The sequence below is a fragment of the Odocoileus virginianus genome, unplaced genomic scaffold (genome assembly GCF_023699985.2).
Source record: "Odocoileus virginianus isolate 20LAN1187 ecotype Illinois unplaced genomic scaffold, Ovbor_1.2 Unplaced_Contig_18, whole genome shotgun sequence".
Taxonomy (NCBI): Eukaryota; Metazoa; Chordata; class Mammalia; order Artiodactyla; family Cervidae; genus Odocoileus; species Odocoileus virginianus.
The window spans coordinates 1,632,467-1,645,958 of record NW_027224335.1 but is presented as its reverse complement, the minus strand read 5'-3'; the positions used below and the strand labels follow the sequence as shown (position 1 = coordinate 1,645,958).

Below are 13,492 nucleotides of genomic sequence, written 5' to 3'. Positions count from 1 at the left end.
TGCTATGCCCTGAGACAAGGGCTAATTTATATAAAATTAATTTATATAAAAGTATTGTCTACTTGATAAGATGTGTGCCTGTAGGGTTGCATTCACCCAGAGAGACACCTTTTTTTCTAATTTGCACAAAGATGCCAAATGGGCTAGCACTAACTGTGGGACTAGGGATATAGGAGACAGTTTCTTGGAGTTGGTGAAGGCAAAAATAAGGATAAATAAGAGAAGGAAGGAAAGGAATGTTATACTACTAATGCTTTAATCTCTTGCTGGCTTCTTTAGCCCCTCAGCTCACTTACAAACTGTGCTATTGGTACTTGCTCCCGGTCCATATATTCTAATAGCATATCTAGTTGGGAAGAGAAACTAATGAATGAATAAACTAATAAACAAGTCCCTTTATTTCAGAGCTAAATAAACATCTCTTTTGGGAGTTCATTGTATGAGGTAATAGTGTTTTTTGTGCTGGTCTCAGCCTATCAATAACTAATGTCATGGCTGGACTACCCTCTGTGGTTTGTATTATGATAGCAAAACACCCTTCAACAATAACCATAGGAAACTGAAAAAAATACAGGTTTATTACTTAAAGGGCCTGGAAATTACACAGCACAGCTGGGTCCACAGGGTGAGGTTGAGGTTGGAGGGAAGGAGAGAGAGAAACAACACACACATAAACATGCAGGCCAGGGGGGTTCTGCTTTTACTGGGTCAGATGTGGGGGCCTCGGGTTTCTGGTGCTCACTCTTTATTGGCAAATTTAAAACATAACAGCAAGAAGTTAAAGCCTGGGAAGAGAAAAAAATCAGTCCAAATGGTCAGTTATCAAAACCAACCAAGATCTCAAAAACAAAGAAGCCTCAATGGGGAAGGTAGCCTGGCTCTTTATCTCATCTTGTGGCTGGCAGTGTGTTCATTGGACATAGCCATTCTTGAAGTGGATGTCTCTTTGAAGTGGATACTTTGGCAATCAAAACTTAAGCCAGGTGCTGGCATTACAAAAAGTCAATGCTTAGGGTTTACACTATAAAGTAGCAAATTTGGAGAGCAAGAATCTAAGTTTTGGTGGTGAAAGAGAGAGGGCGTGTTCACTCAAGATGCTCATAGAGAAGGTAGAGCATCTCCCTCTGATGTAAGATTTGTCATTTACCCAAATGTGTAGGGATAGGTATTGCCAGGGTCCTCAGAGGCACTAGAGATACAGCCAGGCACCTAGCTGAAGCATTTCCTACACTCATAGCAGTTTCAGCTGGCTAGGTCTTGTAGTTAAATGTCCTGAATACCACAGACCAGGTAGTTAGATCCATCTGGATATGACTTCGCAGTTGGACAACATGCAGATTCCTGCCTTGTTTGTGTATTCCTCCAGATGACCTTTGAGATGAGTCACGAGACCCTGTACTTGGCAGTGAAGCTGGTAGATCACTACCTTATGAAGGTAATATGCAAGAAGGACAAGTTACAACTCCTTGGTTCCACTGCTTTTCTGATTGCAGCAAAATTTGAGGTGAGACCAAATCCATGGGACTTGGAGGAAATTAATCAATCAATTTCTGTCCAAGCCATATATGTATGTATGTACATTTACAAATGTATGTATGTGTGTGTGCATGTGTATAACATGCATATGTATATATTATATACATGTATACACACATGTATGCATGTGTATACATTTGCATATATGTGTATCTGTGTGTATACAATTACATTCATGAACACAGTTAAGTTTTCCTATCAATTTTTTGTCTGTCTTCCATGGCAGGGAAGCTGGTGTTAGGTGCAAATAGTGGTGTATTTGTTTCCTGGCATCAACAAAGTTCTCCTGTTTCCTCTTTGAAAATGTGTGTATGTGGACATATTCCTATTTGAATGAGTTGTTCTTTTTAAAGCTTCCTTCTGGACCATAATTCTCTGTCCTCACCCCCTTTTCTTCTTCCAGCAACTCCATCTCCTTCTGGTGGAGTCTTGAATTGCATGTTTAAGGAAGCATTTCCAAATCTAGGTGCTGGAGACATTCAAGAGAAAATGGCCTAGTGTAGATGATAGTGAGTCCACGTAAATTACTTTTGAAGTAGCATTATAAAAGCAAGTAGCTGGCCATAATCCATCTAACTACTTTATCTGATTCTTTCCTCTTTCTCAGATACTAAATGGTCTTGTTTAACTCTCATTTTTCCTTCAGATAGGCTAATAGTATAAGACCTTATGGTTTAGGAACAGAGAAGTAGTAACTTCTACTGAGTGCAAAAACCTTTAGAGCTGTGGATTTGTTTTTGTGCTCCCTCCTCAGCTGTATCCCTAAGTAGCTTTCCACTTCCCTTCTTCACTCTCTTCTTCACTCGCTAGCTCCTACCTCGATCAGTACCTCCCTCTCTAACTCGAACTCTCCCTCCTTTGCTCCTTACTTGCTTCCTTCTTGTGCCAGTTCTGGCTCACATCCCTGCTTCTGGTCCTCACTCCATTTCCACCCTTACTCTGCTTCTGCACTCATTACACTTCCACCCTTGCTCCATTGCTCCCTTCCTTCCTCCAGCCTTCTTTCAATTACATCCTTGATCCCTCAGTCCATGCTTTGAACACTCACTCACTCCATGCTGAGCTCCCTCCCTCCCTCCATCTACCCACCCATTCTCTTGCTCTTTCTAGCCCTCCTTTTCTCTTTCTCTTGATTACTCCCTCCCCTCCTCATTTGCTCCCTCCTTCCATGATCCTCTCCTTCCTACCCTAGTTCTATCCCTCACTCCTCCATGCGTCCCTCCCTCCTACCACCTTCCCACCCTCCTACCCACCCTGTTTCTCCATCATATGCTCCACCCTCCCTCCCTTTCCTTTGTTCACTCTCTTCTTTCCTTCCCTAGCTAACTCTTTTCCCTCTGTCACATACTCTTTCTCTTGCTCTTCCTTCTCTCTCCTTCCTGTTGCTCTGCTGGTGCCTGCTCCCCTCCCCCCCTCCCCCTCCCCCTCTGACCCCTTTCCCTTCCCATCCTTGCTCCATGGTACCCTGGCATCATGACTCCCCTCCCCCACCTTAACTTCCTCCCACCCTCCTTCCCTGTTTGCTTTCTTTTTCTTCCTTCTCTCTCTTCTCCCTCCCACCCTCCCTCGTTCTCCTGATGTTTTTCCTCTCTGGCTCATTTCCTTCCCTATTCTCTTACTCCCTGGTTCCCTTGTTCCCCCTCTCTCCTTGCTCCCTCTCTGCTCAACTCCCTCTCACTCATGCTTGTTCCTTGTTCTGCTCCATCCTCTTTTCCTCCCTGGCTTCTTCTTTCCCTGGCTCTCTCCCTCATTCCTATCCTCCCACCCTCCTTCCTGCCCTTGCTTCCTAACCTTCTTGCTTTTCTTCCTCTTTCCTTCCTCCTCTCTCACTCTCTCCCTTGTTCCCTGCTTCTCTCTCTAGCTCATTCCCTTCCCTGCTCACTGTCTTCCTGGTTCATTCCCTTGCTCCCCTTCGTCTCTCTTTTTCTTTCTCTTTCTCCCTCCTCCTCCCTCTGCCTACCTAGGGATGTCCTTGTGGGTTGAGCAAGTATTTCCTGCCTCAGCCTCAAGGGGGTTAAAAAGAAGCTAGGAATCCCTGGCCAGCCAAGCACAGGAAGGGAGGAGGAAAGTACAAGGTGCTCTTGTTAGCAAATTTTGGAACCAGGAGTACCTGGCTTTTGGTTGTCGGGACAAAGGACCCCCACTAGGTTTTTTGGAGCAGGAGTGTCTTCCCCTCACAAGACTGAGAAGTACAGAAAGACTTTTGCAAGGGGAGGTAAGGAGATGATACGAGAAGAGAAGAAAGGAAGGAGCCACTGGTAAGTAGAGCAGTGGAAGGGAGAATTTCTTGTTCTGCCCTTGTCACTAGATGGTTGTGTGACCTCAAGCAAGTCATTTTCTCTCTCTGGGCCTCAATTTTCTTGTCTGCAAACCCAGAAGATTGGTCCAGTTTGTGATCTGAAGATAGAGAAAGTTGTGAGAAGAATGCTGGAGTGGGCAGTGAGGTGCAGCTAGAAAAAAGACTTCAGGGGTCTTCCTACCTCCTCTTCCTCACCCCAAAGCTAAATTTCAACCTGCAGAGGGCGGGACATAGGAAGGTGCTCCTGAATGGGGAGAGAGGTGTTGTTCTCACCCTCCATCTGCCCTGGATCTTCCCAGTCTAGCCCCCCTTGCATATCCTCGCACCACCTTCAGTCTCAGCTTGGGTTCCCTCTGTGCCCATCTCTCTGTCTCTTTCAGTGCCTTACCCCAACAGTGCCCCCTCCCAAACATCCTTATTCATTCCTTAGACTAGGAAACAAAGTGTGGGCTTATTTTCCATCTCTAGCTCCCCCTTTTGTGGTCTCTTTCCTTCCGTTTCCCTCAGAGCAGGCCTTAGATTTCCCATTTCTGGCTCTCACTCATCAGAAGAGAGATCAGTGCTTCCAGTCCATGTGCTGTATTGTGCCACTTCCAGTGCTGTAAGAATCTACCTCAAAAGGCCTTGTCCTCTCTCCTCCTATGTCTCTGATTTTGTTTTTCAGATGGACTGCTCACATCAACCAGATGCTGGCTCTCAGAGCTACCCTGAAGGTTTATTCCAGGGGATGTTATTACCTCCTATCATTCACCCCCACTTCCCCTGCCTTTCATTTCCAGGCAGAGAGGAATGGGTTGTCTTTGCCTGGTTGTGACTGCCTCTCCTCTCCACCCATAGGAGCACTGCGCACCTAGTGTGAATGACTTCCTGTACATCTGCGATGATATTTATAAGAGAGATGAGATGCTCGCCATGGAAGCCAGCATCCTGAAAATCCTCAAATTTGATGTCAACATTCCTGTCGCCTATCGTTTTCTGCGCAGATATGCTAGGGTAAGAGGGAGGAAGCACATTTTCATTTTCCCACTGCTGAGTTAGTCCCCTCCATTCCCAGAGTGGCTCCCTGAGTGGTAGGGAAGGGGACAACTGAGCACAGGGGAGTTTCTTCAAGCCACCCTCCTAGAACGGCAATCTTTATGGAGTGTGGTGGTGGTGGTGGGCAGAGAAAATTGGAGATTTCCATGGTATGCCTATTAAGTTTTGAGGTGAGGGCAGAGTAGGGGAGGGGAAAAAGATTCTTTAATCAGGAAGGGACACATGGGAAGTTTAGAGGAGATGCTAGCAAAGTTCTCTTCCTTCACCTGAATATTGCTTACAGGGAAGTCACTTTGTAATTATTCACTTATTCTACAAGTGTGTTTTGTGGTAGGATTTGTGTGTGTGTATGTACATATAAATATACATGAAAAGTGTTAGTTGCTCAGCTGTGTCCAACTCTTTGTGACCCCATGGACTTAGCCCACCAGGCTCCTCTGTCCATGGAATTCTCCAGGCAAGAATACTAGAGTGGGTTGCCATTCCTTCTCCAGGGGATCTTCCCAATCCAGGGACTGAACCTGGGTCTCCTGCATTGCAGGCAGATTGTTTACTGTCTGAGCCACCAGGGAAGCCCATAAATATATATGTGTATGTATGTGCGTGTGTATGTATGTAATATATATGTGTGTATTATACATGTGTGTATATGTGTGTGTGTGTGTGGATTCAAACAAAAGATTTCTAGTCTGGAACCTGGTGCAAAGATAGCAGTTGGAGGCCTTTGGCTTTTCAAAGGATGGCATGTACAGAAAGGGGAGGTGGGAGGGTACCACAAGCATAGTTGGTATTTTGGCTTAAGACCCTAAAGATGGCAAATACCATTGCTGATTTCAGAATCTCTCCTCCTAAAGATTCTGTGCTTTAGGGACAGGGTCCTTAGTGTGAGTCATGGTAGCAGAAGTACATCACTCAGGCAGAGAACCATTTAGGCCCAAGGTAGGATAACTGGAGTGAGTGCAGGGGTCATCTGCTTGGTGCCAGTGTTCTGCATTGATTTCTGAATCAGTCTTCTTCCTGCCTTTAGTGTGTCTATGCCAGCATGAAGACACTGACCTTGTCCCGCTTCATCTGTGAGTTGACCCTGCTGGAATATGACTATGTCCAGGAGAGGGCTTCCAAGCTTGCTGCTGCCTCCTTCTTCCTGGCCCTCTGCATGAACGAGCTCGGACACTGGGTAAATACTTGTGGACAGTGGGGAAGACCGGGTAGGGATTTAAAAGCACCGGGTCAGCTGGAGGAAGGTGTAAGTTAGGGTTGTGGGAGACTCTGACAAAACTGCTGCATATGTGCTGTTATGAATCCTTTAACATCTTGACCTCTTAGGGGCCTGGCTGCCTAAAGGTTTTCTGTAGCCCTGGTTTTGAAGTATTTTATTTCATTTTTCTTTGTCACAGTACCATTTGTTCTAAAGACAGCTTACCTGAAAGCCCAATATCACATAACAGACTAATGTGAAATTATTTTGATTATGGCAGGGAGTGGGGTAGACCCACTTCTTGCCATACCCTATACCACCCCTGCTTCTTGCAATCTTCTCAGCAAGGTTGGCCCCCTACAGGAGAGCTCATTGGCACAGGATTTGGCAAGTACTGACCCAAAGAATAGAGCAGTGAAAGCAACTGTCCATGTACGTAACAGGGGACTCAGACATATACTATAGTACTCTTCTCTGAAGGGTAAGGCCTCCACAGCCTCCTTCCCCAATACAAATAAAATGTATATTTGATGCTTTCTTAATTTTATGAAAAATTGTGAATAAAAACAACTCTAGGAAACTATGAACTTTTTGAGTTGTAAATGAAATCCAAGTAGAAAGAGTGTGTTCACAAATGAGCATACTCTTCCCAACCTCTCCAAGGCCCCTCCAGCCTAAAAATTCTAGCACCACTACTGATGGAATGACCTCTGTGTGCTGAGAAAGAACCCTAAAAACAGTTGTGTGAACTTGGACAAGGCCCTGAAATGTCTTGGGACAGAGAAAGCATTCAGTAAATGGCAGTGATGGTGATGAAAAAGAATATGTAATAATGGTTAGCATTTATTGAATGCTTAGATGGTGGTCTAAACACTTTGCGTATTAACTTGCTTAATCTTCACAACAACCCTATGAAATCAACAGTATTATCCCTATTGGACAGATAAGAAATCAGTTCCTGTGTTTGGCTAATGAGAAGCAGAGCTAGGCTTTGAGAACTACGAGTCTGTTCAAAGTATATACCTATTCTATAATCAGAATGGGTGTGGCCACAGCTCTGGAGCCATTATCCTGGAGGCCCTATGCTGACCCAGGCTTTGGATCCTGGGGAAGGTGGTAGTCTTCAGGGAGGACGGCTGAGAGGCTCAGGGCAGCAAAACTGCTTGCCAACCAGCGTAGAAATATTTCAGTATTTTAATATTTGATGTGGATGTACTAACATCAGCTAAATGTCAGTCCTGATCTGAACCCAGGTAGTCTGGCTTCACAGTCCTCTATACTAAATATATATATATATATGAGAAAGGCTTCACACAGAATGTTACTTTTGAGTTGGGTCCTGAAAGATGAGTAGGAACATGTGAGAAGGGACATTCTAGGTAGAGGGAAGAATGATTGAAAAGACGTGAAGGCAATAAGGAAACTGTGATTTTGGGGAGGCAGATAAGATATTTCCTATGAATAGAGCAGGAAACGTATTAACAGGAAATGGTGAGAGGTGAGAGCAGCATTCCAATGACTGCCTTTTGCAGTGGTTTCCAATATTCAGTAGAGCCCTGAGATTCCTGTAGAAGTATCACAGGGCCATGTAAAAGGGAAAGGGATCCAAATTGGTAGACTTCTGATCCCCTGCCCCCAATTCCAGGTAAGATATTTGGGAAAAAAATGAGTTCAGGGAGAATAATTTAAGACGTTTTAAGAAAACTCCTGCTTTGCAGAATAATAAATCTTCCTTTCGCTACCTGTGGAACTCCCATTAGACTTTTAGCACCTATTGTAGATGTACGCTTCTCTACAAAGCTTTCTGTGGCTCTCCCAGACAAAAGTCATGGGTCCTACAGCTCTCTTCCTCCAGTGTCCCATGCTCCCTTCCCTGGTAGCACTTCCCACACATTTTGTAATTCTCTGTGTGCCTGTCTGTCTCTCTCACTAGACTACAGACTCCTCAAGGGCAGAAGCCTTAGTCATCCTTGTATTCCCAGCATTGTGTATGAGGCTTGGTTAATATTAATCCTAGCTCATATGGTTTGGGCATGTGCTAGACTCTGTTTCATGTGCTTTATGTATATTAACTCATTTAATCCTATTATGTAATTACTGTGATGATCCCCATTTGGCAGATTTAGAAACAGCGGTACTGAAGAAGTTAACTAGTTCAAGGTCATGTTGTAAGTGGAGCTGGAATCTGAACCCTAGCAGCTTGCCTGCAGAATCTTTGCTCTTAAACACTCTGCTATACTCCTTTTGACACATGCTAGGCATCCTTAAAGTTGAATGAGAAAATAAATGCATGAAATGATAGCTGTTTGAGCCAGAGAGGAAGAATAACCTTAAGTTCCTATTGGCTGTTTTGTTGGGACCTCAAGTTTGTTCTGAGGTTTGCCTAGCCATTGGCTCTTAACTTGAGAATGCGTAAGTTATAAAGTCTGTCCTGTTCCTTGAATTCTTAGTGGATTTCAGTTTAAATACCTATGACTGGGCCTTATATCCAGCTGGTACATATGAATATAGCCATTCCACTAGTTTGCAGATAGAACATATTTTTCTAGGTAGTACCCTATAATTATTGGCCGATATCTGTGCTGTATGAGTCTGAATTGTTTGACTGTCTTCCCTGACTGTACTATGGATAGGAGGTTTGGACTTGGGTGTTGGAGACAGGAAGGGTCTGCTTCCTGCCATAAATGTCACTGTTCATGTTGTTTCTTCCAGGCTCCTATCCTGGAGTATTATAGTGGCTACAAGATCTCTGATCTTCGCACCTTGGTCAGGCAGCTGAACATCCTAGTGAATTTTCATTCTTGCAATAGGCTCAAGACTGTAAGTTCCAAGTATTCGCATGAGTAAGTATCAGTCTCCAGTTGAGGCTGGGTTTATGCTTCATCGTGGGGAGGCCCAGACTAACCTCACTTAAGGGGAAAGAAGGATTCAGGTACTTTTTTACCTTACTTTCTGTTCCAGAGTTAAAGCAAGATAGGGAACCAAGGGCCAATGTCCCTCTTATTCCATGGAGCCTCCTTGCTTTGGCCTATTTCACACTGAGCAGACCCCTCTTCCTTTTGCAGGATCTTCTTTGAAGTCACCAAAATCCCACCCTTGGACATGTTGACACTGGAAAAAAATTTGAAGTGTTGCTAATTCTGAGGCTGAGGGTCTGGTACTCTGGCAGCAGCCACCAGGGCTGGACAGGCGCTTAAATAGGCTGTATTTATTCTGTCGTTGGATTTGTCTTTTCATCACTTTTCCTCATTTTTATGCTGTTTGTCTTTTCCCAAACTGATAATGTTGTAAATATTTGTTTTTTTTTACAAAAGAAAAGAAGTTGTTGTAATATTTGATTATAAATTTAATAAAAATTGATGGTTGTTGTTAAAATGACTCACTTCCCCTTTATTGCTCAGGAGTCCCATACGTAGCCCACAGATATATTTTCCCCTGCCTAGTAAAGGCTGTGCCTCGGGGTCTGGCTTATCCAGTTTCCCTCTCTATTTGAAGGCCTTCTCTTCAAAGGAAGAGGAATTGAGCTAGATGTACACTGATGGATGAGTCTCTAGAAGGAGCACCCTGGTGCTGGGAGGGGCAGTCCAGAGAGAGAGACCCCTTACAGACAGAGAGGCCTCAGTGTTCAGATCTGGGGCAGCTGGATGTGTGGCCCAGGATCCATCAGTCCCCTTTTCTGGTTGCCTGCTTTCTTTGCTTCTTCCTACATGATGAAACTCCAATACTTTGGCCACCTCATGCAAAGAGTTGACTCATTGGAAAAGACCCTGATGCTGGGAGGGATTGGGGGCAGGAGGAGAAGGGGACGACAGAGGATGAGATGGCTGGATGGCATCACCGACTCGATGGACATGGGTTTGAGTAAACTCCAGGAGTTGGTGATGGACAGGGAGGCCTGGCGTGCTGCGATTCATGGGGTCACAAAGAGTCGGACATGACTGAGCGACTGAACTGAACTACTAAACATTTTCACTGAAATGTACCCCTACTTTTGCCATTAGGTGACTTTCTAGAGTCTAAATTTGAAAAAAACTTGGCGTGGTGCACTGAAATCTCTTTTGGTCCTTCAGTCAAGAGGAGAAACTTCCACTGGTGAAATCTGCAAGATGTCCCATGAATGGAAGCATCAACCACTTACTCAATCCTTCCTTCACAAAGCTTTCAGGAGGTTCTACTCTCTCTATCCTATGTCTGCGGTGAGGTATACTGATACGGCGCTTCTGTGCTGGCTCAGACGGTAAAGAATCTGCCACTTCAGTTATTAACAGAGGACTGGGACATCCTCTGTGCCAGTTGATGAAGAGCCACTGCCCCAGTCTTGCCTCTAGGACTTATAGGACCTCCCCACTGTATAGCAACTGAATCAAGTAATGTCTGTCATAGCAAGAGATCGCCAAGGCTCTGTTCTAGTGTTGTGACTGGCAACTGTTGTGATTGCTCTGTGGCCGATTATCACTTGTCAAATATTTTGAAATTTAGTCCTGGAGGTAGGTATCTGGTAGAGGGGGAAGTCATTGAAGACTCCAGTTTTCACCCGAGTCCCCAGGCTAGTCTGGTCATATCTCCTTCTCTGATGACTTGGAAACAGGAGGGAGAGCATGCCATGCCTTAGATGCTTTCTTACCTTAGTGCTTTCTTACCCATTGTGTTAATTTTCCATTCTGTCTCCCAGCTTGCTTTGTTTTGGTGACCAAATATCATCAGGTTTACATCTGTCCCCTCCCACTGCCTTGCAGAGGGACTGAAGGGTACAGCCAGAGAGGTCCAAGCTGCTTGGTAGTGATTTAGCTGGTACAGCCAATTTTGTATAGACATGTTAAAAGCACTAGGCTGGAAGCCGTCTTGCAAATCTCCAGCCTCACTAAAAGGAAATCTCTTGTCTGTACCCGCTTTTTAATCCTGCAGCTTCATCAGGGGAAACAATTGACTGTTTTACTTTCCCTCCTTTTTTCCACCTCCGTTGTTCTTTAGTGATGCTAATGAAACTGTCAGTCATTTTTGTTGTAGTTGTTGCACATGTCTCAAAATTTATTTTACACTCATCACTACTTCAAAAGTAAGTTAGCTCTTAGGCCTGGATCTTATTATTTAATGCCTTACTAAAGAAGCACATCTATTTCTTTATCAAGATTTTATGTTTATTTTTGATTCCTCTGGTTCTATATAACTGATTTTATTTGAACCTTATGCATTTTCAACAGTTTTATTGACATATAACTCACCCACTTATAATGTACAATTCTATAGTTTTTAGTATATTCAGAGTTGTACATCTATCATCACAGTTAAATTTTGGAACATTTTCATCATCCCAAAAGAAACCCCATACCCATTAGCAGTCAGTCCCCATCCCACCCCATCCCTGCCCCCTAACCCTAGGCAGCCATTGATTTACTTTCTGTCTCTGTAGATTTACCTGTTCTGTACATTTCATATGAGTTAAATCTTACAGTGTGTATAGGCTTTTATGTTTAACTTCTTTCATTTAACATAAAATTCATCCATGTTGTAGCATGTGTATTTCATTTCCTTTATTGATGAAAAATATTCCATTGTATGTGCTGTGCTTAGTAGCTCAGTCATGTCTGACTCTTTGTGACCCCGTGGACTGCAGCCCACCAGGCTCCTCTGTCCATGGGGATTCTCCAGGCAAGAATACTGGAGTGGGTTGCCATGCCCTCCTCCAGAGGATCTTCCCAACCCAGGGATCGAACCCAGGTCTCCTGCACTGCAGGCGGATTCTTTACCGACTGAGCCACCAGGGAAGCCCATTCCATTGTAAAGATATAGCATATTTTGTTTATCTGATCATCAGTTGATGGGAATGTGGGTTTTTTTCACTTTTTGGCTATTATGCATGATTCTGCTTTGAATATTCATGTACAAGTTTTTGTGTGCACATATGTTTTCATTATTCATGGGTATTTACTGAAGAGGGAAATTGCTGGATCATGTACTGCTTTACATTACCATCAGCAGTGTATGAGGGTTCCAATTTCATTACATCCTCTGCAACACTTTTTATTATCTGTCTTTATTATAGCCATTCTAGTGGGCATGAAAGTGGTGTCTTCTTGTGATTTTTTTTCTTTCGCTTTTTCTTTTTTTTCCATTTATTTTTTAGTTGGAGGCTAATTACTTCACAATATTGTACTGATTTCTGCCATACATTGACATGAATCAGCCATGGATTTACATGTGTTCCCCATCCCGATCCCCCTTCCCGCCTCCCTCTCCATCCCATCCCTCTGGGTCTTCCCAGTGCACCAGGCCTGAGCACTTGTCTCATGCATCCAACCTGGGCTGGTGATCTGTTTTACCCTTGATAGTATACCTGTTTCAATGCCATTCTCTCAGAACATCCCACCCTCGCCTTCTCCCACAGAGTCCAAAAGTCTGTTCTGTACATCCATGTCTCTTTTTCTGTTTTGCATATAGGGTTATCATTACCATCTTTTTAAATTCCATATACATGCATTAGTATACTGTATTGGTCCTTATCTTTCTGGCCTACTTCACTCTGTATAATGGGCTCCAGTTTCATCCATCTCATTAGAACTGATTCAAATGAATTCTTTTTAATGGCTAAGTAATATTCCATAGTGTATATGTACCATAGCTTCCTTATCCATTTGTCTGCTGATGGGCATCTAGGTTGCTTCCATGTCCTGGCTGTTATAAACAGTGCTGCGATGAACACTGGGGTACATGTGTCTCCTTCAGATCTGGTTTCCTCGGTGTGTATGCCCAGGAGTGGGATTGCTGGGTCATATGGCAGTTCTAATTCCAGTTTTTTAAGGAATCTCCACACTGTTCTCCATAGTGGCTGTACTAGTTTGCATTCCCACCAACAGTGTAAGAGGGTTCCCTTTTCTCCACACCCTCTCCAGCATTGATTGCTTGTAGACTTTTGGATAGCAGCCATCCTGACTGGCGTGTAATGGTACCTCATTGTGGTTTTTGATTTGCATTTCTCTGATAATGAGTGATGTTGAGCATCTTTTCATGTGTTTGTTAGCCATCTGTATGTCTTCTTTGGAGAAATGTCTGTCTAGAAGAAATATGGAACGCTTCACAAATTTGTGTGTCATCCTTGCACAGGGGCCATGCTAATCTTCTCTGTATCGTTCCAATTTTAGTATATATACTGCCGAAGTGAGCACTCTTCTTGTGATTTTGATTCACATTTCCCTAATGGCTAAAGATGTTGGATGTTTTTATCTTGCGCTTATTTGGCATTTGTGTATCCTCTTTGGAGAGATATCAGTCCAAATTCTTTGCCCATTCTTACTTGGCTTATTTACTTCTATATTATTGAATGGTAAGAATTCTTTACATAATCTGGGATTATACTTATGATTTCAAATATTTTATCTAATTCTATGAATTGTCTTTTCACATTCTTGATTGTGTTAATTGAAGCA

At 43.6% G+C, this 13,492-nt stretch overlaps 1 protein-coding gene and 1 non-coding gene across 6 annotated transcripts in view; one reads left to right on the top strand and one right to left on the bottom strand.

The window, feature by feature from the left end:
• The window catches only part of CCNB3 (cyclin B3), a 58,235-nt gene extending 48,792 nt beyond the window's left edge, over window positions 1-9,443 (top strand). For all 5 annotated transcript variants that reach the window (XM_020916828.2, XM_070464142.1, XM_070464141.1 and 2 more), the window contains 5 exons: window positions 1,367-1,504; window positions 4,673-4,828; window positions 5,898-6,047; window positions 8,781-8,911; window positions 9,134-9,443. In XM_020916828.2, coding sequence (XP_020772487.2) covers window positions 1,367-1,504; window positions 4,673-4,828; window positions 5,898-6,047; window positions 8,781-8,911; window positions 9,134-9,206 — 648 coding nt within the window. In that variant the 3' untranslated portion in view covers window positions 9,207-9,443. The remainder of the gene's footprint in view (window positions 1-1,366; window positions 1,505-4,672; window positions 4,829-5,897; window positions 6,048-8,780; window positions 8,912-9,133) is intronic.
• Window positions 9,444-13,124: 3,681 nt separating this feature from the next.
• LOC139034015 (U6 spliceosomal RNA) lies at window positions 13,125-13,231 on the bottom strand. The gene has a single exon (XR_011486481.1). It is a non-coding gene; the product is annotated as a U6 spliceosomal RNA (small nuclear RNA).
• Between the last annotated feature and the right edge of the window lie 261 nt (window positions 13,232-13,492).